General features: G+C 43.0%; 1 protein-coding gene across 6 annotated transcripts; it reads left to right on the forward strand.

Annotated features, from left to right (window-relative positions):
• The first annotated feature begins 42 nt into the window (after positions 1-42).
• Positions 43-23,595, forward strand: MDH1B (malate dehydrogenase 1B). 6 transcript variants are annotated; one of them, XM_081142836.1, is made up of 13 exons: positions 62-242; positions 3,188-3,300; positions 5,997-6,131; positions 6,332-6,474; positions 7,978-8,474; positions 12,029-12,170; positions 13,536-13,699; positions 15,047-15,186; positions 15,683-15,734; positions 18,103-18,165; positions 20,288-20,356; positions 21,364-21,429; positions 22,237-23,595. In XM_081142836.1, the coding sequence occupies exons 3-13, from the start codon at positions 6,090-6,092 to the stop codon at positions 22,263-22,265; spliced, it is 1,407 nt and encodes a 468-aa protein (XP_080998962.1). In that variant the 5' UTR covers positions 62-242; positions 3,188-3,300; positions 5,997-6,089; the 3' UTR covers positions 22,266-23,595. The 6 variants fall into 6 exon arrangements, with proteins under 6 accessions (XP_080998963.1, XP_080998962.1, XP_080998965.1 ...); XM_081142835.1 differs by having other exon boundaries at positions 89-132; XM_081142837.1 differs by lacking the exon at positions 3,188-3,300 and having other exon boundaries at positions 43-242.
• The last annotated feature ends 1,291 nt before the right edge of the window (positions 23,596-24,886 follow it).

The following is a 24,886-nucleotide window of genomic DNA, read 5'->3' on the forward strand; positions in this document are numbered from 1 at the left end:
GCGCCGGACCCCGCGCTCAGCTTCAGAGTGCGCCTGCGCGGCGTCCTTTGGCGGTGTGGTTGCCAGGAGACCGCGGAGCCGCGGTTCCTGCCGGTGATCACGGCTCCACCATGGCCAAATTCGTGCTTGCGGGTGAGTGATCCCTGCGTGAGCCCGCAGATCACTCAAAATACGGACAGCTGTTGGCCTCCTAAAGCCGTTTGGCAGTCATCTTCTTAACTGGCTTCTGTTCTAGCAAAAAGGTGGGGAACCTGTTTTCTGCTAAGGGCCCTTTGGATATTTAGAACATTATTCGAGGGTTCTACAAAATTATCAACTTAAAAATTAGCCTGGTATATTTGATCAAACATTTAACTCACCCTAATGTGATGGCTGGAATTGCGGTTGCCTTGGCAGGGCCTGAGCAGATGATTTCCCAGGCTGTGATGGCCAGCTAGCCCGGACCTTCCCCACCCCGTCTGCACGGACCACCTCGGGCTCCCTTATGCAGGCCTTCAAAGATGCTTACTGGGCAATGCCTCTGTGCAAAGCACTGCCGGACACTGGAGATTCAGTGGGGGAGAGAGGGTGACACATCCTTGCCTTCCAGGAACTTTCAGTCTCAGGGGGTACAGAGCATGTGAACAAGTAATTTTGATACAGTGTGATTGATGCAATGAGGGAGAGGTGCGCAGGGCTCTGGGGGGTGTTACAGGAACTGATTTGTGAAAGTTTGGGATAGGGAAGCCATTCCAGATAAAGGCACAGAGGCTACAAGTCTCATGGCCTAATGGACCATCTGGCTATGGAGGAAGCGACTGGACCTGGGGCTGGAACTGGAGCTGGAACCAGATCCTCAAGTGCTCCAAGCAAAGGTGTTTGAATTGTATCTTAAAACTAAGGAGCCGTTGAAAAAAGTTAAGCAGGAGAGTATCCTTTAGGATGCCCACCTTCTCAGCAATGGAGGGGAAGGGTTGGAATGACGACTGGCATCCGTTAAAGCACTGAAGAGGCTTTTACTACAGCATGCTATTGTACCCGCCTCCTTCCCTGCTCAGCAAGTTTCTTAAAAGAGTAGACCGCTCTTCTATCTCTAGATCCTCCCTCCACTCAATCTGGCCTCTACATCTGCCTCCTTTCCGAAATGGCCCTCACGAAGGTCACCGATGACGTTAGAGAAGCTGTCCAGTTCCTGTCTTATGTGACCTCTTTGATGCATTAACATAATTGGCACCTCCCATCTCCCTGAAAATCTATTTTCTTTGCTTCTTTATTCATTTAGAATATTTTTGAGCACCGACTGACTGTATGCTGGGAAGACAGTGGTAAACAAACATGCAAAGAATGCTGCACGTGTGGCAACGTCAGGGCAGGCTTCCATAGGAGCAGTGGTAGTCACAGCAGCAGGGGCCCTTATTTAGTCAGGCAGGGAGGCTTCCCAGAGGGAGTGATTTCTAAGCAGAAGCCTGCAAGATGAGAGTGAGTGACCTAGCAGAGAGGAGGTAAGAAGGAAGAGAGTAATTTAGGCCTGGGAAGTAGGAAGCAGGGTTGAAATGAGGAGAGCTAGCTTGCTGATGATTGAGAGTATACAATAAATAGAAAACTGAAATAGACTTAGTGGGATTGGAGCAAAGGGTACAAGGAAAAGAATATCATAGCCTGAGGCCAGAGTTAGATACTGTAGATTCTTGTGAGCCATGTTCAGTATTTAAAACTTTATGCAAAGTACATGAAAGGCTTTGGGAAGGGGAGAACATAATCACATTTGCATTTTACCTGAGAGTTATCTCTGCAGTGTGGGAAGGGAAACACTGGATGCCAAGAGCCCAGTTAGGGTCTGTAGCCCAGTAGGGAGATAATGGTGTCCTGACCTAGGCTGGTAAGCAACAGAAATGGAAAGATGTGAGTGGATCGTTGAGATGTTAGGAAGGTAGAATCCATAGAACTGGTTGTCTAATTGAGTTGAGGAAGGGAGAAGAAAGTTTAAATAGTTCCCAAGCAGTTGTTTGGATAAATGGCAGGAGGTTGAGGGCTTTCCCAACTGATGCCTTTTTGTACGAATTGGCTTTGTTTTTGTAAAGTAGAGTGCAAGGTGGTCTATTGTCTTTTGGTGGTACAGAAAAATGTTGGGGAGAAGGAAGAGTTTTGAAGGAAGTGGACAAAGTCTAGAACAGCAATTGTGGAGAAAACAGAGAATGGAAACAGATCTCCAGGCAGAGTTGAGGGCCAGTTGAGCTGGTGACCATGAAGTTAATGGCACCTCTCTGCTTGGTTCTGCCATGTTTCTCCAGGGGTGCCTAGCAGATGGGACCTAGGCACAGAAAAGGCAGGTAATTTGCTTCATCCAGGGTGAAGGCTGTTATTAAGCCAGAGAGTGGTTTAAGTTCATGAACTATGGGTTTCAACAAGCCAGGGAGGCTAATAGACAGGGGGAGGTTGAGAGGGGATGATGACAGAAGTCTCCATGAGGTCGAAGGACTGGTAATTGGGGGTAAATGGGAAAGAATGCTATAGAGAGACTTTTGCATTTGGCCTCTGCCTATCAGACACCCAGTCCCACGCACATTGGTGGTTTTAATTTCCTGTGTGTTGATGGCTGCAGAATCTACATTAAGCCCTTACTGGGGCTTGTACTTCAGACTTACACATGCAGCTACCTGCGGCTCATATCCACTTAGATGTACTACAGATACCTCCAGCTACACTTGTCTATAATTAAACTTCTCACCTATGACTTCTCTCTTCTAAACTCAGCATCATCTATACAAGCCAGAAAGTAGAAAATGTTCCAGACTCTTGTCTCTCCCTCAGCTTCTCCTCCCCCCCCATACTCTCTGCCACATACATCAAATTCACATGTGATTCTACCATCACTCCTCACTTCACACTTTGCCTTTTCATGGCTACTAATGAATAGTTCATCGTTAGTAGTTCATGTTTAATTAGTAGCATGGAAACCTCTTAGAGGAAGTGTGATCTAACATAGTACTGGAGGAGAGTGAATATTCAATAGTTTTTTTTCCTTTCCACATTTTATTCCTAAAGGTTCTGACCTCCTTTTTACCAATACAATAAAAATCAAAAGTTTATGTGGTGGCAACTTATACTATAACTGTTATAAAATGTAAATATATGATTAATTTTATAATTATACAGCATATACTTATGACTGCTAAAAGAAGGCATTTGCTAAATTGAACTCTTTTAGGTAGAGCAGATTGCCCATATTATGCTAAAGCAGAACTTCTGGCAGACTATTTACAAGAGAATCTTCCTGATTTTCGGATATATAAAATTACAAAACATCCTCATGATTGGGAGGTAAGAATCCTTTACAATTTGTTAAACTTACACATGCACAAAAATGTGTTCTAATTTGATTAATATTAGCTAGTATATCAGATAGACTTCCAGTAATGAATGTTCATATACTACTGATATTTTACTACTGATAAAATAAATCTCCACTTATCAATCTCAAAACATTATTTTTTCCTAATAACTGGTGGAACAAATGAGGCCCTAACAAGTAAGTAGAATAAATTTGGCTGGGTTCTCCCCACCCCAAGAATCCAGGAAACTTATATTGCACTTTTTACCTTTTTGTTCACCTTCATATTGATTTCTAATGACATGAGGTGCTTGTTTATTAGATATACCCTTCTTTAGGACTGGGTTTCCACAGAAACAGACTGAGCTGAAGATTTGGGCAAAGGCATTTCCTTTATTCAGGGGGTGCTTTTGGGAACAGCATCCTGGGAAGTAACACAGGCCTAGCCATTGGGCAATGGGAGAAGTCGAACTGCCATCCAGCTACAACAAGGGGCTCGGCCAATCATACAGGGCACTCCGAAGCTGGGTTGGCCCTTCAGAGATACCCTCAAACAGGCAAGGGGGCTGGGCCTTTGTACTCCCCCAGCTAACAGTCACTGGATGCCGCTGGCCTGCCCAGGGAAGGGATTTAACTTAAGCCAAGAGAACTTCTTTCCACTAAGGTCAGTTCTGGGAGGGAAACTCAGCACTGAGCAATTGGCAGCCAATACAGCTGGTAGCTGAGGGATCGAGTGCCTTGGTCAGGAAGAGGAAATCTGGACTCTCATGACAGGATCTGCAACAGTTCACCAGTTGTGTCTTTTGGATCTACATACTCTATGAAATAAGTTCACACCATCTGGGAACAGCTCTTCCAGGATTCTGGTTGGCCTCTCTCCCTAGGGAAACTTTACAAGTGGGTCCCTTAGTTTGAAGTGATGTTATGCAGGATCCCATGTTGATAGGTTAAATATTGTATAAGCTCTTAATCAAGGTGCTGGGCAAAGCCCTACAAGCAGGAAAGACATTTTTTTACCCAGAATATATGTTGATTCAAATCAAGATGAATCACTGTCCTGTACAGGTTGGAAGGGGTCCAATTATAATCAACTTGCCACCAAGGGGCTGGTTGGTGTCTTTGAGGGATAATGCCATTCTAAGGGAGTCAGCATTGGTCTCTGTTGCCCCACATTGGACATTTAGTAGCAGCAGTAGCTACATCAGCTTTGGTGAGTGGCAGCTTGACCTCTAGGGTCATTGCATAACCTCTATCTCTTCATGAGCTCATGTGCCTTCAGCTGTCTAAGTTATCTTCCTTTTGAGTTGTTTAGTGCTTCTTTTACAATAGATATTCTCTGGTGGGCACTGCCCCCTGGCCTCTTATTTCAAGATTCTATCATCCCAATGGCCTAGAGTCTAGCTCTATAACAGCATGTCCTTTAACAGACCTGGCCTAGAATGGACACCCATACAGGGCTTCTCAGCAATACTGAGACCCCTTTCACCAGTGCATTTCTTGTCCCTTTGTGAATGTAGTGTCCCAAAGCCCTTCTGGAGTTCATAATTGACTAGTAGGTTTCTAGCATTCTATTGCAGTATATCCACTCCTGCATGACCATTTTTCTAAGCTTTTTGATGCCTTCCATTGTCTCCCAAGGCAGTTCTGGCATTTCTATTTCATTTCATGTGAGCTATCCCCTTCTCCAAGCTTAGGAGAACCATCCTAGCAACATGCTACCACTCTCTGCCGAGGTCTTTGCCAAGGTGTACACTCTTGAATTGCAGAAGAGTGATTCATATTGATTCATTCTCCCTTGTCCAACTTTATGTACCACTCTTGATTCAACACCCTCAGGGTCCAGTCCTATACATACTCTCTCAGCTCTTGCCAGGATATCAACATGCCCTTGATGCTGAAGGTCCTTTAGGGTAGAATCCCTTTCTTCCATAGACTCAGCACTTCACTGGTCAGTCTGTGTTGTGAATAGAAGGACCATGGTGGAATCTTCACAGCAGCACTGTTTGCTTTAAGATGAGATAAAGGCAGAGAGATTTCAGCATCAGGAGGGAAATTTGTTTCTAAGATTTTATTTATAGGGTAGCGTCACTACACATGCCTCCAAAGACAAGAATACTATCATGTGCTTTATCCATAAGAACATTGCTGTCTATCTCTGCTCAGCTCTTGTCATTGGAAGACCTGATCTGCACAAATCAGATAATGATTTAAGATTTTTCTAGTAAATATTAGAAATCCCTAGGTAACTTTTAGCTCATTAATTTAATCTGAACAATATAAACTATACTCACAGATTTGGAAAGCAATATCAAATTTATACGGCCCAAAGACTGGAAATATCTCACATAGAAGAGCAAGGGAAAAATCAGTTGAAATTTTTTTGAAACCATTTGAGTTGGAACACTTGACTTCTCTTTAACATAAACACTCCAGGTCTCCTCAGCAAACAGAGCAACTTTCTGTACCTTTATTTGGTCAGCAAATTTGAAGAATATTCTTATTTGATTAATTTGTTACTTAACTCATCACTATTTTCTGTGTTTACATTTTACAGCTTAAGATATCTAAATTTTATGTATATACATTAGTAAAACACGACAAGCTAGTATTTTAGTGTTTGAATTCTAACATATTGAATTCTGAGGCAGAGTTAATGTGCGCCTTCTCTTGAAATATCATTCAATAGGAGTGGCTGAAAGATTTGTGTGAAAAGAATAAGTGGAGCCACAAAAATTCCCCTATCATCTGGAGGGAGCTGTTGGATCGTGGCGGAAAGGGAATGCTTTTGGGAGGGTATAATGATTTTCTGGAACACGCCCAGGTATATAAACTAAGTTGATTTATCTATTCAAAACATTATCATTCTCTCGCACTGTTTTATTTTTTCAATGCCTTGCTTTCTAAAGTATTCTCTCAATTCTCTTTTTACTCCATTCTGGCTTTAAAAAGAACTTTCCATTACAGCCATTAGCAGCTAATTATCTTCTCTCTGGTGTTGGCTTTTTCTTTTGCGATGTTTAGCTTTACTATGGTGTCACTTCTAGCATGAGGACTGACTTGATGAAGGCAATTGCTCAAGAGAACATGGGGACACATATAGAAAATGAGCTGAAGAAAGAAGCCCTGAAAGACCTCATCGACCCCTTGCAGGTCTGGATCACCAGGTGGGACAAGTCAAAGCCCAGGATTCGTGAGACTGGATTTTTATATTCAGAGGGGAGGATGATGTGGGGTTAATTCCATGACAGAAGAATATACACGGTGTCAAGTTCGAGAATTGTGTACATATGTATGTATACATGTGCGTGTGTCCCCCAGTATAGCCCATGTATGATTTTTAGGTCATACATAGATTTAATGTGTGTATACGTCTGGCTGCCCGGCGTCCTCTCCTTTCCCACCTGCCGAGCTGCCTTCCCTCCTCCTCTGGCACTTTCTCTGTATCCCGGCCCCTCGCTGCTGTGCCCTTTCCTTTTCTCCTCGCCTTTGCTCCTTCTAGTCTTTGTCGTTGCTTGTTGCCTGTTTGTATTCCTGCACCCTGTCTCTCTCGTCGTCTCCCTTGCTGTCCATCTTGCTCTGTCTCTCCCTCCCCCTTTCCTTTCTGACCCCTCAATCTCCGTCTCACACTGCCCTTCTGACTAAGTGCACGTGGCCTAACGGAGATGCTCATTTTAAAACAATCATGTTATTATGGAATATTTCAGATACAGGGAAGAATTGAGAACAATGTAATGAACTTACATGAACCTGACACCCAGGTTGCATAAATATTACATCTGCTTTAGGTGTGTGTTCTTTAAGGATTAAAATGGTACAGCTACTGTTGAAACCCCCCACTGTACCCCTCCCCAAACCCACTGTGAAAACTGAAAACACCCAGATGCATTTCCAAACTCCCTTCAAGAGCCATTACAGCTCTCCGTTGATAGCAAACCACATAAAGAGGACCCAAGCACTCGCTGAATCGTGGCTACAGTCACTGATACCTAGACTGTGTCAATCCTAGGCTTCTTTGAGAGGATTTAGAAAAGATCAGTCCTTTCCAAAAACTGTCATTGCTTTGTAGATAAGGGTATAAAATACAAATGAGCTATGGTTAAAAGAAACTTATTTTTCTTTATCTTTTTAAGAGCAAATGTAAACATGTAATTAGAGTAATATGACATTTCTCTGAAATTTTGCTTTCTGCATGTTCTATTTTAATCTGAAAAGCCTTATAAACAGGTACATTTCTTATGTGGGGATTGTTTTCAAATGGCAAGAACAAGGGGTTGGTAGTGAGAATTTTTTGTTCTACTTCTGAGTTTTAGCCTTTGAAACTAAGTGTTCTCATCAAGGAAAAAAAAAAGGGTGGGGGCTGAAGGAAGGGAAACTATGTGAGGTGAGGAACATGCTAATTAACTTGATAGGGGGAATCCTTTCACAATATATACATATACAAAATTATACATTTTTAAGTATCTTACAATTTTAGTTGTCAGTTATACCTAAATAAAGATAAAATTTTAAAAGCAGCAGCAGAGTGTGCAAAGTATGGGAAAATGTTACATAGCTGTGTATGCCTGTTTCGAATATGGAATCGCCCCGTTAATGCGCGCGGCGGTGTCTTGAGAGTAAAGGCCTAGGAGGGGGAAGAGTTGACCTCGCTAACGCCGCGTTGCCCGCAGCGCGTCCGCCCCGGCCTGCTGCAGCCTCATTCCGCTCCTGACCAGCGGCGAGGTGTTCGGGAGGCGCACGGAAATCAGCCTGAGTCTATTCGACAGCAAGGAGGCCGAAGAGACCCTCCGATCCCTCGCCACCGAGACGCTGAACCTGGTGTCGCCCGTCCTGCGCGGCGTGTCCGTCTGCACGCGCGTGGAGGAGGCCTTCTGCCAGGCGCGCGTGGTGGTGGTGCTGGACGACCCCACGGACGAGGAGGTGTACTCGCTGGAGGACTGCCTGCGGAGCAGGGTGCCCCTGTGCCGGCTCTACGGCTACCTGCTGGAGCGCAACGCGCACCCCCGCGTCAGGGTCGTCGTGGGCGGCAAGACCTTCGTCAACCTGAAGGCGGCGCTGCTGGCGAGATACGCCCCGGCCGTGGCGCGCAACATCGTGGCCGTGGCGCTGGGGGTGGAAGGGCAGGCCAAAGCCGTGCTGGCCAGGAAGCTGAGGACCACCTCCTCGTGTGAGTGCGCCCCGTTTCTGCTTTTGTTTCTAAGCGCCCAGATTTCCAGGCGGCTGGGAGGAACCCTGTGCCCTCTAGGGTCCCTCTGGAACCTGGAGTAGGGAGTGCGAAGCGCATGCAAAGAGCTGCTTCTTGTGGGATGTGACGACTGTGCACACATGTTTTTTAACTGGCTTTCATGACTACCTGACTCTGTCCACCATTATATAATAAGGTTTATACACTATACAAGTAATCATTTGAAGCCGAATACTCCATTTTTGCCCATGGTGATAGTTAACTAAGGTAATCAGTGTTTTTAAAAAAATAATATTTAAAAAATCTGCAGTGAAGCCCTATGTTAAAGTGACTCCACCCCACTTTTTAATTGTGTGACTTTGGGCAATTACTTAACCTGGCTGTGGCTCGGTTTCCTCACCTGCAAAATAAGTGTTACGGGCACCTAGAATTGATGTGAGGATTCATTTGATGCGAGAGAATACTTGTAAGTGTGTAGAAGAGCACCCGGCACATGGTAAACGTTTGCAGGGGCATTAAACTTGTCAGTGGGATTATGATTCCTGATCAGTTTCTGCTCCTATTAATCTTTAAACTGGTAGATGTCAAAATCATATGAGCACGAGACTGGATCAGAGAATAGACTGTTGTATTTAGAAGGGGATTGATGTATTTAAAAATATGTATCATACCTAAAAATTCCTAGCTATCTGTGCCCTTAGATGGAGCAGGCACAACAGAGTCCATTGAGAATTCAAGGCAATGCAGGGCATTCCCTCAGGCAATTGGGAAGATAATGAAATATGAGCTTAGAATGCTCTGAATGGGGCTATAAAGGACCTCAGTGAGCCCCTAACGCATTATAGCAAGAGCCATATTATCCATTTCTTGACAGTGAAGCCCTAGGACCATAACCCCTGGTATTCTTGAGTACAGGTCTTTAGTGTCTTACTCCCAGGGTCAGTGCATACCTATGCCAAATTGATACTAAAATTATTCAGCAGGAAAGCAAGACATTTTCTAATCATTTTATCTCTGTTGTCAACCAACCTTATATGTATATGTGTAGATACTGATTGTCACAAAAGATGAAAGTGTCAACAAGAGGCAGTGCTACAAAATTAAAAACGAGGTGCGAGGTGGCAGGGGCTTGCAACCAGAAAGCTGCTCTCTGTGCCATAAATTCTAAGCCCTGCTATACTCAAAGTCAAGCATATGAGAAGCAGAAAAAAGAAGAAAAGCTGGGAAAAAGAGACATTAGAGGGACAGTAGTCAGTGTAGAATTGTCAGAGGAGTAGCAGGGAGAAGCTCAGCAACAGCAGTTGAACACGATGGCATGAACTACAAAGGCCATCAGGGAGAATCATTCAGGGCAAATTCCAGGTGCCAAGTGGGTAGCAAACCTTTTCAAGGTACCTCCTGAGTTCAGTTCACACATAGCACTGTCTTGTTTATAGCTTAGCTCTACCCCCTTAGAAAGAGGTCTCTCTCTCTCTCTCTCTCTCTCTCTCTCTCTCTCGATTCTTTGAAATAGCAGGAAATACCTCATTGGCCAGGCCTGGACCATGTGCCTATCTTTGAGATCAGTCATGACCAAGAATATGGAATTTTGGTTTCATGCCTATTGATAGACCTAAGTGGTGAGGACAGCCCCACTCCAACCATATGGACTGAAATCGGGAAGCAGTGGTTATTTAAAGAAAAACCATGATGCTGTTAAAGAAAAAATGTAGGAAGAGATGCTGGGAGGGGAAAAAGCAGATGTCCACTATAATTTTCTGTAGTATTATTTAGGGCATTAGAGCTGTTAAGGTCCTTAAAGCTGATAAGAAAAGCAATACCCAGTGAGATTAGAAGACTTTTTTAGACTTTAGGAAGAAAGCCTACCATATGCTTACTTGGGGCTGGAGAATTCTTTTCCCCATCTGGGAACCCCATGGCCTCCTACCAGACTACCACCTTCCCTTCCCTTCCCTTCCCTTCCCTTCCCTTCCCTTCCCTTCCCTTCCCTTCCCTTCCCTTCCCTTCCCTTCCCTTCCCTTCCCTTCCCTTCCCTTCCCTTCCCTTCCCTTCCCTTCCCTCCCCTCCCCTCCCCTCCCCTCCCCTCCCCTCCCCTCCCCTCCCCTCCCCTCCCCTCCCCTCCCCTTCCCTTCCCTTCCCTTCCCTCCTACAACATGAAGCTAAAGGAAGGGCCCAAGTGCACATCAGTAGCTCTCTTAGGAGTTGGGTGATTGAGGGAGCACCGGCTATTCCTACTTCATGAGTCATTTTGATGAGAGAGAATCTCAGAGGGGGATGGTAGACACTGATAGTTGACTACACAAGATCCACTTCTCACCCTCTTCTCCCCCCTAACCAGTCTCTTGCTATAAAGGTTCAAAAAGACACACATTTTTCCAGCTTCTCTTGCATCTAGGAGTGGTCAAGTGATGTAGTCTACTTGAAGTCCCTTGGAAAATATATTTCACTCCCTGAAAAGGCAGAAGAGGAAGCTTCTGTCTTGTTCTTTCCCCTACTGCCTGCCTGTGAACACAGCTGTGAGAGTGTGATACTTGAGCTGCTGCAGCCATTCTAGGACTGTGAGGGAAAGGCCAAGAGGATAACACCTTTGAGCTGCTGAACAAGCACCTTGCCTACCTTGACACCTTGTTATCTGAGAGGAGGAAATTCCCTCCACTTAAGCCAAGTCAGTAGGATATTCTGTTACTTGAAGCCAACAGCAATCTTACCTCATACAGGAGAATAGGAAGGAATTTCATCTTTAATATTGGAAGTGGTGTGGCCTTATAAGAGAATTGAGTTTTTAAGCAAATAAACAGGTTAATAAACAAATCAATAAAATTACTTATTTTCACTTTGGATGCAATATTCCTAGAAAACTTACAATTATAGAATTATATTAAGTGCCAAGCCATATTTCTCTTTAACCCCATCCTCTTAATTTTCTTAAAAGTACGCATCACTTTGTATAGTAGTCATTTTCTCACCCACTCCTCTCCACCCCCTGAATGCTGCAAGGATTTGGGCTGACTGACTTTATTCTAAGTCGACCAGCTACAAGTGCCTCACACATAGAAGCTAAGCTGCTAACTATGCCTTAAGTTCCTCAGGGTCCTCTTACTACAGCACCTTCATTCTGCAGCAAACAAAACCCACCCAGGGAGTTAAATGATTTGCCCAAATTTCTATTCCAGTCGACAATCAAGGACTTTTTGTCAGAATCAAAACAGAAAGTTCTCTTAAGGCAAGCAGAGGAGTGAAGTCAGGACCAGCGCCAGTGGTATAATTATCAGTAGCAGTTTCTTCAGGGAGCATCCCAGTATCCCTTGGTTTCTGTTGTGTGCCCACACCATTCGCAGGGCATTAGTAAGGATTGCCAAACCCTGAGTGAGGAGATCCTTGGGCCACATCATTTGCACATTTTTAGGCAGCATAAACTTAAACCTGCTTTATAGCAAAAGGACCAACCCTAAAACAAACACAAACAAAAAAATGGGCTGCAGGCAATTTTGTATATTGTTCATTATTATGTTAATTTTTATTTCTTTTCTTCACAGGCATCAAAGATGTGATAATTTGGGGTAATATTAGTGGAAATAGCTACGTTGACCTAAGAAAAGCCAAGATTTACAGATATGAGAGTGCTATTTGGGGACCTCCTGACTTTTCTCGCCCTGTTTTAAGCTTGGTTTTTGATAGGTACTGTATATTTTTAAGTGAAGTATACTAACAGTGTTGAATAAATGTTTAGCAGTTGTAATCTTTTAAATCATTTTGGAAATCTTTGGACAAAAATAACTTGGCATTGTTCACACATCTTTACTTATGCTCTCTATTGAAGAAACATAGGAAGTTCCATAGGATTTCAACTAGTCATTTCCCACTCCCAATTTATTTGGTTTTGAAATTATAAATTTTTATATTTCAGTTTATCCTTAAAGTGGCTCACCTATTCCATTAAATTACCTCTAAAGCAAGCGTATGTAATGTGAATCTCATTTAACTTAAAGACAGAGATATGTATCCAGGTTGAAATTAGTTGAACATTTTCAAGAACAGGGGATTAAGATGGTGAGCAGGCCCAGGCCATGCTGGGGGTTCCCTCCCGGGAGAGGCAGGATAGAGAAGTGGTGAGGAGCACAGCCCCTAGAACCAAGCCACCTGAATTGAAATTCTCACGTAGCCAATTATTAGCTGTGTGACTTTAGAGAAGTTACTTAACCTCTCTATTCCTCGGTGTTTCCACTTACAAAGTGGAAATGGTAATATAGTGTGGTCCTTATATAGGGTCACTTGGAAGATTAAATAGATTAATGTTACAGATAAAACACTTAGAACTGTGCCTGCCACAGTCAACACTATCATTGCACTAGGGTAGAGGAGAGAAAGGGAGAGGAAAGCCTTTGAAGTATTTTCCAAAACTTTGCAGCACCTTTCTTTCCAATGACCCTCTCTTTCCGTCCCATTCTCAGACCTTAGGAACTTTGTCCATCCCTAGAAATCACGTCTCCAGTTCACACTCTTGGAGCCTGGTTCCTCTGCATTTGCTGCCTGGGTAGGGGCAGTGTCTATTGGAACTGTGTCATGATGGCTTAGCAGGGGCAGCCATTTAGTGCTTGCTCTAGTCCAGCTCAACTATTCCCTGCCTTTAAACTTCAGATTGTAAAAACATAATTATGTCCCTAGTTCTCAGTGTGAACAAGTCAACATTTTATATTATTTTATTTAAAATGAAGGATACCACTGGTTCCAAGGTAGCATCTACATAGAATAAATTCTTTGTCATGAAAGTAATTGCTCTTGCAGCCTTTGACCACTTTTCTGTGTTCCATATTTCTATTATCATGTTTTTAGTTTGAAACTCTGGGATTCCTTTCTGCTCTTTGTCATTGCTTTTCAGTCAACTTTTTATGGGAGTGAAGAAGCTTGAAGAGAGGACACCAGAAGTCATATCTCTGTTTTGTGGAGGTGATTTTCTGTACTCAGATTCATTGACCCAGGGAATAGTCTTTTTTATTTCCATTTCTCCCGTCATTGAAAAATTGTTTCTTTCTCTCCTTATAGTGAGTGGATTAACAAAGAATTTGTGGAAAGTCTTAAAGAGTTGACTGCCACAGGAAAACAATTTGGAGGCATGCTGGCTGCACACAGTATAGCCACTACATTGAAATACTGGTACCATGGCTCGCCGCCTGGGGAGATCGTGTCCTTAGGAGTGCTGAGTGAAGGTAAACCTGGGCCTTTCATATCTTGTAGAATTGAAAATCCTTCTTGTATGCCTCCTACTTCTGTGTCCCCACCAGTCAAGTCTTCACACAATCTATAAGCTGACTGGATTTTCACAATTTCAGAATTGTGTTCCTTGTGTTTCTTGAATGGTATTAGTGGAACTACAATCCTCCCCCTTCTTCCTGTGACCATGGTGCAACTCAAAGAAATCTCCCGAAAGCCCCAGGCCAGATTAATCTCTGTCTCTCCTCTGTACTCGGAGCATTTCGTTCCTCCATCAGAAAGCATATTATAGCCTGCCTTTACTGATGGTGTGGTTAGTTGCCTGGGTCGTCTCGCTGCTCCTTTTTGGGTAGACACTCAGTGAATCTTGTTCAGTTGCAGTTACAATGTATGAGCATCCCCTTTGTGTGAATTCAGATCAGTATATTACCTTTTTAGTGAAATAAGCATTTTAAACCTTACCTTTATTTGTAGAAAATTTAATTAATCTCTATAGGAATTCATCAATAAACAATGCAATATTGGGGGAAAGGAGCCAGTGATCATTGTCTCCCTGAAACTGTCCATGTACTTAAACCCTCGTATGTTGTCCACCCATAAAGCTGGCTCTTCACAGAGAAAACAAATAGAGAGTGAACAGAGGACCTGGGACACACTCTGAGGATGGTTTTTAGAACCTAGTTTCTTGACTCTGCATTTATTTTGCCCTAGTGGCAACATTTTGGATGACTAGGATGGCAAGCCATAATTTCTTATACACTGAGGTGCAAAAGGTGCAGGGCAACTTTATGGGAATGTTGCTCAGTTAGTAACAAGTATTGCCAGTCTTTGTTTGGAGCACATCCAGACTGGGAAGTGGGAGCTGAGAGGAAATCAACTCTCCTGCTCCCTGTCTTTCCCTTCCCAGCCCTCGCACCTTGGCTATATGACTGCCATGGCACCCTGGAATAGCAGAAGGCCAGATTGGACAAGGCCTGGGCTCATGGGCTACCTAGGGGCACAGGAAAAGCCTTGGAAAGTAGACAAAAGGAACCCAGACGAGACGAAGGAGGGCGCCAGCTCCCCAGGAAGAGGCAGGAGGTCTGAACCCGGGACAAGAGGGATAAAGAAGAGGGGACCGTGGTGCTCCGTCCAGGAGACACACAGAAGGGGGTTGCCAGAGCTCGGGCAGATGCCCAGTCAATACTTGTAGAGTGTTTCACTCTCCCTGAGAAGGAGTTACCAGAAATGTAGATCCGCATCGTCGTTAACAGTCACGCACCCTGCCTGTTCTGCAGTGCTTAGTAGGTATGACATTTTCCCGAGTGTCTCCGCTTCGCTTTGCTTTGTGTCTGCTCCTGCAGGCCAGTTTGGTATTCCTGAAGGAATCGTCTTTTCTATGCCTGTGAAATTTGAGAATGGAACTTGGGTGGTCCTCACAGATCTCGAAGATACTGAAATAACGGAGCACCTGATGACCAGAATGACAAGTGATCTAATTCAGGTAATGTCAGAATAGGCCCAAGGCAACTGACTTTGGTAAGGACCTTAAACCAGCTCCCCTAGGCCAAGGCATACATTTGTTTTCTTTGGGTTCAATTTGAGTCTTGTTCCTGAAAACAATATGGAACCAAAGTAAATTTGAAAAAAAATCAGCAAGTGAGCACTATTCATTGGTTACATAATTTCCGGTATGTTAAAAATATTTGTTGGGAGTGGGTGGGTGGGTGGGTAGGGAGAGATTAACCTAAAAACATATATGCATATATATACGTGTATATGCATAACCCATGGACACAGACAATGTGTGAAGGCTTGAGGGGGGGCGGTTGCAGGTGGAGGGGATCAATGAAGAAAAAAGGGAACATCTGTAATATTTTCAACAATAAAAAAATTTGTTGGTTATTTAAAAATCAAGAATCAAAGTGTTTTTCTATTAAAGAATGAGTAAGTTAATAATTGTGGTCATTTAATTCTCTGATTATAACACTTTTCAACAGGAGAAGCTTGTTGCACTTGGAGATTTGATAAATTTTCAGCCACGTCAATCAGGTAATCTTTTAGATGTGATGTTTTATTGGGCTGCTCTTAAAAGAGTATTAAAATATTTGTTAAAGCTGAATCACTGTTTAATATAGATAACTATAATCCATATTTTATCACCTTTAAACTAAATCATTGATAAACTAAATCATTTAGTAAACTGACAAGTTTACTGTGTCCTTTGAAATAAAACATCTTATAAGAACACTGAAGAAATCACACCTTAAAAAACACTGTGACCATAGAAATTTTGTGTATACCATAGGTATTAGTTTCCTAAGGCTACTATAGCAAATTACAACAAACTGGGTGGCTTAAAACAACAGAAATTTATCTTCTCATGGCCCTGGAGACTAGAAGACCTAAATCAAGGTGTGGCGGGGCTCTGCTCCCTCTGAAGGCTCCGGGGGAGAAACCTTCCTTGCCTCTTCTAGCATCCAGGGGCAGTGCTTGGCATTCCTGGCTTGTAGCTGCCTCACTCCAATCTCTGCCTCCGCCTTCACATGTCTCTCTTCCCCTGTGTGATCTATGTTTCCAAATCCAAGGACACCAGTCATTGCATTTAGGGCCTACCCTAATCCAGCATGACCCTACCTTAACTTGATTATGTCACTACATGGTCTCTGGTGCCTTTTGAATTTTGTCCCATATACATATTTCACACATCCAAAAATGTAAACAGTTGGATAGATAGATCTGGCTCAATGAATGTTAATGTTTAACAACCAATGGGGAGGGTGAAGACGGGGTGAGTGAGGGGAAGATTCTCAAGACACAGGAGAAAATACACTCCAGAGCAGGGGATCAGCTTCAGACAGGAAGCCTCTGCTTTGAAGGCTCAAGAGATGGGTAGAGGTGATGGGTGTGGATACAGGGAAGTGTGTAGAGTAGGGGGACTCAGAAAAAACAGGCTGGAAGACCAGGTCCTCAAGACTAGGGGAAAGAGTAGGGAAGAGATGAAGGTCTGAAATAGCTGTTGAAAGGAAAGAAGGAAAATGGAAATACACAGAATTGTGTGTGTTTTTCAGAGCTGAGGACTCAGTAGAAGTTAGAAACCATGAATTTGTGGTGACTCCACAAATTTGTGTGTTGTATGGTTGTGTGTTGTATGCTAGTGTGATTCCCCACAAAGGTGCTCAGCTGTCTGGATACAGGAGTGGAGACCTGAATGTGTGATTGTAGTAAGGCCTGAAATATTGGAGTGTACTGCCACCCTGCAATTAATTAGAATAAAAATAACACCACACTGTATTCCAACAGACTTCTGAGTATTTCCATGATGGCTTTATTTGGAATATCAAATTATTTCCCAAAAGCTTTTCTTTTTCTTATACCTTTTTTCTCATATTTCTCTTGTTTTACTGGCCCCCTGAATGGGTGTTAAGGTAATTTGGTCACTGGCATTGAACATGGGAATGGAAAATGAGTAGTTTTGTTATTTTACTTACCATTTGGGGAGGGAAGAGGTGAATTAAGGAAGTTGAGGATAATTGCAAGAAAGCCGATGAAGTGATGAATTATCGGGGTCTGGATTGGGTAAAGAAGGAAGTAATAAATAGAAATAAAATTTAAAGCTGCAGGTAGGGGTGGTATTGAAAATACCTAACAAGCTGGTGTGCTATAAATTTCAACCAATTAAAATAGTTGCTGCCTCTCAGAATGTATTAACTGGTAAAAAACAAACAAAAAAGCGTGGCAGGGAAAGGACTGCCCTTGCTCCAGATCATCCAGAGTTTAGGGAGGTCAAAGGTGAAAGTACTGGAAGTGAGAGGAAGGGCAGAGAGACTGCAAGGAAAAGAGGTTATGGCAGAGGTGGGCTCTCAGAATTCAAATCCAGTCAGGCTGGTGGTCAAGTCACCAGCAATGGGCCAAACCAAACAAAGCCCAGAGGCAACGCAGAGGCGGAGGGTGCAGGCACAAAAGTCTGATGAGCAGTTGGTTTTATGTAAAATCTTTTATTCTCAGAATTTAGAGGCTCTCTGTGCGCCTTCCTGCATTTGGCAGACCTCTAAAGCTTAAATTCCTCTTATGAGAATGGGCTATAAAACAGTCATTCTAAATTTGACTCCATTGACTGGTAGTTAGTCCTAAATTTCCCGTAACACTTGCATTACAGAGGGTTTGTGAAAGAAAATGACCTGATTTTATGCTGTGATTTTATTAACAAAGGTTAAGGTGTATAAAGTTGATTGATCTTGACTGTCACCATTGGACCTTGCCCAAAACACCCAGAGATTCCAAGATCAGAGCATTGAAAATGATCAGAACTTTGCAGAGTTTGGGCATCTCTGCTTATTAACATTTCAGTGAGATGATTCATGAATGAGAATCATTTAATCTTCTCAATTAAGTTAATACTTAATTTTCTGACTTTCAGTAACTGAAAAGACCACCCTACCCGCCATAAATGACAACCAGGAAAATCAGAATGTCTCAGATGGTAGGTATATCAATTGGAAAAAAGAATTGTTCTTTTCATCCAAGATTTAACACCAAATTTCAAAGAATTTTTACTAAATTTCAAAGGAATTTTGATTCCCTATTAGCCAGAAAATGGGAGTGGAGTTCTTTATCACCAGCATCCTGTATTTAAATATAAGATCATATTTAAAATCTATTAAAGTCTTTAAAGAAAATTATCAGATATTCATTGAGCACCTTCTATGTGCTGGTCACTAGGAGAGACACTGGGGGATACAATAAGGGAGTTATGGCCACACAAACACATCTGGGGGAAAGGAGCCAGGAGAATATGAAAAGGTAGATGCCGGGATATGCAATTAATTAGAAAGCTCAATAAAACTAAGGTCAAGACAGGTCAGAAGGAAAGAACATATATAAAGAACATAATCTAAAAAGAAAGATTCTTGTACTGTGTGAAGGAGAAAATTTAACAGTATCTTGAAATATAGTTGTGGCCAGAGATGGCTAAAGATAGTCAAATGGGCATTTATTCAGAAACTGTACTAGTTCATTCACACAAGATGAAAAAATTCTAGGGACCTGTACACTCATGTGCATGTAGTTAACAGTACCATACTGTACACTTAAAATTTTGTTAAACGGGTAGATTTTATGTTACATGTTTTTACAACAATAATAAAAACTGGGGTAGGTGCTAGGGACATAAACATAAATCAAAATTGTTCTTGACCTCAAAGGGCTCACCGTCTAGCATGGGAAAGAGCAAAACTGCCTTATCGAAAAGTGTTACGATGAGAGAGGGGGCCGGCGTATAACGGGACCACACGGGGGTCTCCTGACACAGGCGGGGCGTGTTGGGAAAGGCTTTCAGGAAGAGATGAAATGGGAGCTGAGACTCGAAGGATGAGTAGGAATTACTCGTGTAATTTAGTGAAAAGGAGGCGTGTAAGCGTAGGGTTGGCCAGGAAAGGGTATGGGAGGTGTCCCCACTAGGGGGAAAAACGGGGGCAAAGCAGGCGTTTCAGCTGATCAAGGCACGGCCAGAAATATGAACCTGAAACAGCATAAAACTGTATTCAGAAGACAATGAGTGGGGTAGCTGAGCAAGAGCAGGGCATCCACAGAGGATGAGTACAGCTGGGAAAGTAGGTGGGGGGCATCCGCTGTTTGGTCGAATGGTTGGTGGGGAGCTGAGCAATATGGCTGGTGGGTGATGGGACAAAGCATAAAATAGATGGGGTCAGGCTTAGAGGATTAACCTGCTTTATCATTGGCCCTCTAGAGGAAGGTCAAGCAGCCCAAGTCACTGTCCAGAGGAGTGTGGTAAACTCAGTCCCCGCCAGCCTAGGTATCTTAGAGGCCCACTCAGCTAGACAGCATCTCCAGGCATCTGGGTGGCAGCGCTATTATGCCAGCCGGCCTGACTGGTAGACTGGTGCAATCCTCATGGAAAGGACGCAGGGCACTGAGGCTCTAGGGAGAGATCTGAGAACACTAAGACCTGTCATGAGGAGGGTGACTGCAGCTTTCCAGGACAGAGGAAGAGAGGCCAGATCGTGGAGTATGTATTCCCAAGTCTTTGCATTGGAACAATTTAAGTTGTTAATTAAAACTTTAGGTTCTTAGACCGTCTAATAAATGATAACCTTAAGCAGACTTAAGAACTTTAGTGGTGAAAAAGTGGAGATAATGGTGTTGATTTCAGGTTGATTTGGGGGCTGTTTGTTGAATGAGCATTAGAATCAAATATAGCATTTCGCTTCCCATGCTGCAGGTGAGATGGGTTGTGAAAATATTTAGTGGGTCATGAAAATCAACTTAATAACTAGCATTTTTCCTTGAACTAGAATAAAATTAATAATAAAAGGGCAAGGAGACCAGAATTTTTTCCAATGAACCAGAATTAAATAGAAAGAAAAAGATAAGTAGAAAAGATAAGAAAAGGGTAAGAAGTCTGGAACAGAGTAAATATTGTAATTTTTTGTTTCATTATATGCCCATAGTGCATGTACTGGTCTATAATGTAACATGCATTTTTTACTGTGGGTCATAGGCAGCGAAGTTTGAAAACACTCACTTAAAACACCTCGCAGGTTGTTCGTTATATTCTAAACCCAGCACATCATCTCTGGTTTTAGTTTCAGAACATAAAGCTGACACTCAGGATCTAACCCAAGAGGAAGAAAAAGGTCTGTCTCCGCCAGACGGTAAGTCCACTGAGGTAGAAGCAGGCTCTGTAGTGCTGAGCCATGAGTCGTGTTGTTCAGTCTTAGAGTTTGACATAGGCCAGCGACCAAAGTCATTTCGAAATAACCCCTTTTCTTTCTTATACTTCATAAACGCTTTGAAAGAGGCATAAAAATATCAACTATTTTTTTAAAATACTGAAACTGCTCCCACGTCATACTTACCTCAAACCCTCCCCAGCTACTCTAACCTCAGCCTTAGGCCCTTGCGTTCATCCCCCTCACCTTTCCCTCGTCTTCTCTGTTCTTCATTAAGCCTGAATATCTCACATGGCAAGTCCAGGCCCTCCTCAGAAAGTGTGTGAGAGGAAGAGATGGAGAAGGCCAAGACAGAACTCTCTTTAGCAGGGAAAATCTAGGAATTTCCCTCTCTGTCTCTCTCTAATATATATACACACAAATATGTGTGTGTCTATGTGTATATATATATGTATATTTACATGTATATTTGTAAAATATATAAAAATTTATAAATTTTTATGTAAATATTTGTATTTACAAAATACTTGTTAATATTTATGCAGTTAAAATTATGTAGAAGATTACATATTTCTAAATCTGCCTATACAAATCATATATCCAAAAAATAATAATAATCTAGACTTTTTACCATTTCTTTACCTGAAACACTCTGTCTGGGAGGGAGCTGGCAAGCACTGAGAAATGCCCAGTGATTTATGTTGTGAGGACCAAGGTGACATAGGGAGTTTGGTAGAAAGATGATGCCCTGAGCTGTTCAGCAGGACACCTGCTTGCTCATATTGCCCACAGGGCCATGGATAAGTCGCTGTCATTGGTTCAGACTCCATATAAAAGTGGCCCGGCAGCTTGAAACCTCTAAGGAAAGCAAGGCATTCAGAGGAACTGGACTAGATGGAACAAGAGAGGAGAAAAGGGGAATAGCTGCAAAAACCCAACGTGCTTTAAATACTAAAAACCCTGCTCTTTTAATTCTCTATTTACCACAGTGGATTATTCAGATCTGACTCCTAAAACCGACTCTGAAAAACCACTCAGTGAAGAACCCATACATGGTAGGTGGTAGACAAAAATTCAGTATTTTCTTATTCTATAAATGGGACTAGGCAGAAGCGATCATGTCCCTGTGATACAATTCTTTTCAAAACCTTCCCCCCTCCCACATCCCCAGGGAATCAGCTTTGCTGACTCTCCTAGAACCCAGCTTCCTGGTTTTATAGCCGGGACTGTGACAGTGACAGCCACACCCTTCCTTCAGAATGAGTAAGGGAACAGACGCAGAAACGTCTGCGAGTCCACACTGTCAAAGCATGTCACTGAGCTGTCCCGACACCTCATGGAAACAAAGTCGACGTCAGTGTCGATTTCTCTGTGGTGACCAATCAGAATGTTACGCCCGCCTCCAGGCTTTAATTTGAATATCCAATAAAATGAATAAATCCACTGCACCTTCCACTCTGCAGATGAGGAGTATGATGGGCTCTGGGATGGGGCTAACCCCGGGGTTAGAATTCATGCCTAGAGAAGCACCAAGAGAGGAATCGGAGCTGACAGCGTCGCGGCAAACAGGATTCGGACAGAGGCAGAGGGGCCGGGAGAGCCTGCAGGCAGAATTAGACCGAGGCCAGCGAAGGGGGCGGGATTTAACTTCAGTATCTGAAAATATCTAACAACGGTCTCATGGCTCCATTTCCCTTATAGGATCCCCCTGAGCAAAACATCTTCCTCAGCCGCTGAATCAGACTGAATAAAAAATCTGGAAAACAGAGGGAAGGGGGGAGCAAGAGAAAAGCTAAAGAAAACAAATGTTGCTCATGCACTTTTAAAATTATAACACCGTTTCATTTTTCTTCCTTTTACAGACTCTGAAGGTAAAACTGTGGAACTGTAATGGATCCAATTAGACCAACTATAAAAGTACTTGGTTATTGTACTAAATATGGAAGGACCCATGGTGTCAGTACTTGTGGAAGAATAATTTGAAAGATTTACCTCGGTCCTAGATCATTTTAAGCTAGCCAATTAAATAACAGTTGAGCACACACGAAAAAGTCGGAGTTCAGTTATTCTGTGTATCCACTCATATGCCTGCTTATTATCAATTTCTCATAAATACTTTGGCGTCAGTTGTTACTTTCTGGACTAAAATGAACCAGTTTGTCACTCTGTGCCCTTGCCTGGGCTTCCTTCAGAGAGCACCTGCTCCCCCTGCACTGTACCTAAGGCGTGGGCCTGGGGGCCGTGTTCGCTCAGATTTTCTTACCATGTTGGCCTCAACTGACTGGGGCAGGATAGACATACCTTACTCAGGGAGGACCGATTAGATCTTCTCTTGCTCTGTAAAAAAATTGAACTGAGAAAAATGGATGAGTGAGTCGGTGTGTGAGCTAGAGAAGGCCACAGAGCTCTGCCTGTGAGCCCTTCAGAGCTGGCCAGGCTCACCGCCTCCGTGAGACCTGGCGTGCAGTGGATTTCCTTGGACTTGCTTGGTTTAATTATCTTTACAATAAATCACAGTGCTACTTTAGCTTACATTGAATAGGTTTCTGTCTCGTGACACCAGATGTGGCCTGAATTTTGAAAGAAAAGGATAATATTTTTACCGTATAATCACACGGTTTAGGTAAAAATTACAGTCTTTTATTAAAGCAGTAGTAGACCAATATGCTCATGTATTTTTAAGCAAATAGGACCCTTTACAAATGCCAGTTAGGAACTTTCGAAACCCCAGAGGTCTTGTTAAAAAGTACTGACATCTGTGCTTTCTCTGTAGTTTTAAATACGTCTTAAGATACACCTTTCTGAAAATTCAGTGAAATTTCAGATGCTGCTACACATTGCTTCTGACTCTCATGATTCAAAACCATGACTAACTTTTGCTTGTTTTAAAATCAGCACTTCATTTGATGTTATTGTGAAGAAATCTGAATGTCTATGTTAAGGACTTTGGGTGAGGTTTTGCACCCTAATCCTACTGTTTCCCCTACCTCTCCTGGGAACCTCAACCAACGGAGTGTGAGCACAAGAACAAGAACTGGGTGGGGCCCCGCCGGACGTGGCTCAGCGGTTGAGCATGGACCTAGGATCCAGGCGATCGGAGTTCGATTCCCGGTCAGGGCACATGCCCCGGTTGTGGGCTCGATCGATGACTCTCTCATCATTGATGTTTCTCTCTCTCTCCCTCTCCTTTCCTCTCTCTGACATCAATAAAGATATATTTAAAAAAAAAAAAAAAGATGTTTTAAAAAAAAGAAAAAAAAAAGAACTGGATGGGAAGGCACCTGGTGCTCTGCACATAGCTGGGCGTGTGGTGGTTGCCCCTCAATATGCAGGGCTGCTTCATGGTAAAATGGAGTTAGGCTGGAAAATGTGACTCAGACCGAGAAATCCAAGCATAGCTTCCTGTTCCATTCCCCTTGAGTCAGGTACGCCAGTCACTTAGCAGGAACCGGGTGGAAAAGCTGGGACAGAGACTACAACCATGAACCCCCATCACCTTGCAAGGCAGTGGCTCTGCTGCTTAGTGAGTGATATTTTTCCCAGGGGATGTCAAACCCTGACAGTCATCTGCTTCTCCAATAGGTGAACATCTAGGAAGGGACTAGAGAGAGACGTGGGCAGAGTTTCTCCTCTTTAGGGTCACTGTGGGAAACACTGAGCCCATCCCCAGCAGGCTGTACTTTCCAGCATGAATATGAACTATCATACCTTCAAAGCACTGTAGGATTATCAGGATGCTCTAGGAAAGACTCTCACAGGAGAACAGAGTGAGTTGACTTTAATTATTATACCTACTACCACACATTTGTCCCAGATTAATACAAAATGCAGAATTAGGAAAACACACTAGTCCCCTCTTATCCACAGTTTCCCTTTCCAACATTTCAGTTACCCATGGTCAACTGTGGTCTGAAAATATTTTTTAAAAAGTTCCATAAATGAACAATTCATAAGTTTTAAATTGTGTGCCATTCTGAGTGGCATGATGAAATCTCGAGCCATCCTGCTCTGTCTCACCGGGGATATGAGTCATCCCGTTTTCTACTATCTCCACCCTGTGTACACAACCCCCACGCACCCCCTCCTTGTCACTTAGTAGCTTCTCAGTTATCCGATCTTTGCCGAGGTGTCACAGTGCTTGTGTTCAAGTAACCCTCATTTTACTTCATAATGGCCCGAAGTGCAAGAGTAGTGATGCTGGCAACGTGGATAGGCCACAGAGAAGCCCCAAAGTGAAAGGGTGTGTACAGAGTACAGTTCAATAAGATATTTTGGGAGAGAGAGAGATTTACATCATTTTTATTGCAACATATTATTATAATTGTTCTATTTTACTATTTTTAGTATCAAGATTCTTAATCAATGTAAATAATCTGCTGGAAATCGGCTCACCTCTCAACATGGCAGCATTCAGGAGAATATTCCAACCTCCCTCTATTGCAAACACCTCTGACATAGCAGATGTAATGGACTATAAAAAGCCTAAAAATTTCAATTTTGAGTCTGCAGCAC

The sequence above is a fragment of the Miniopterus schreibersii genome, assembly GCF_964146895.1.
Source record: "Miniopterus schreibersii genome assembly, chromosome: 7".
NCBI classification, from domain to species: Eukaryota; Metazoa; Chordata; class Mammalia; order Chiroptera; family Miniopteridae; genus Miniopterus; species Miniopterus schreibersii.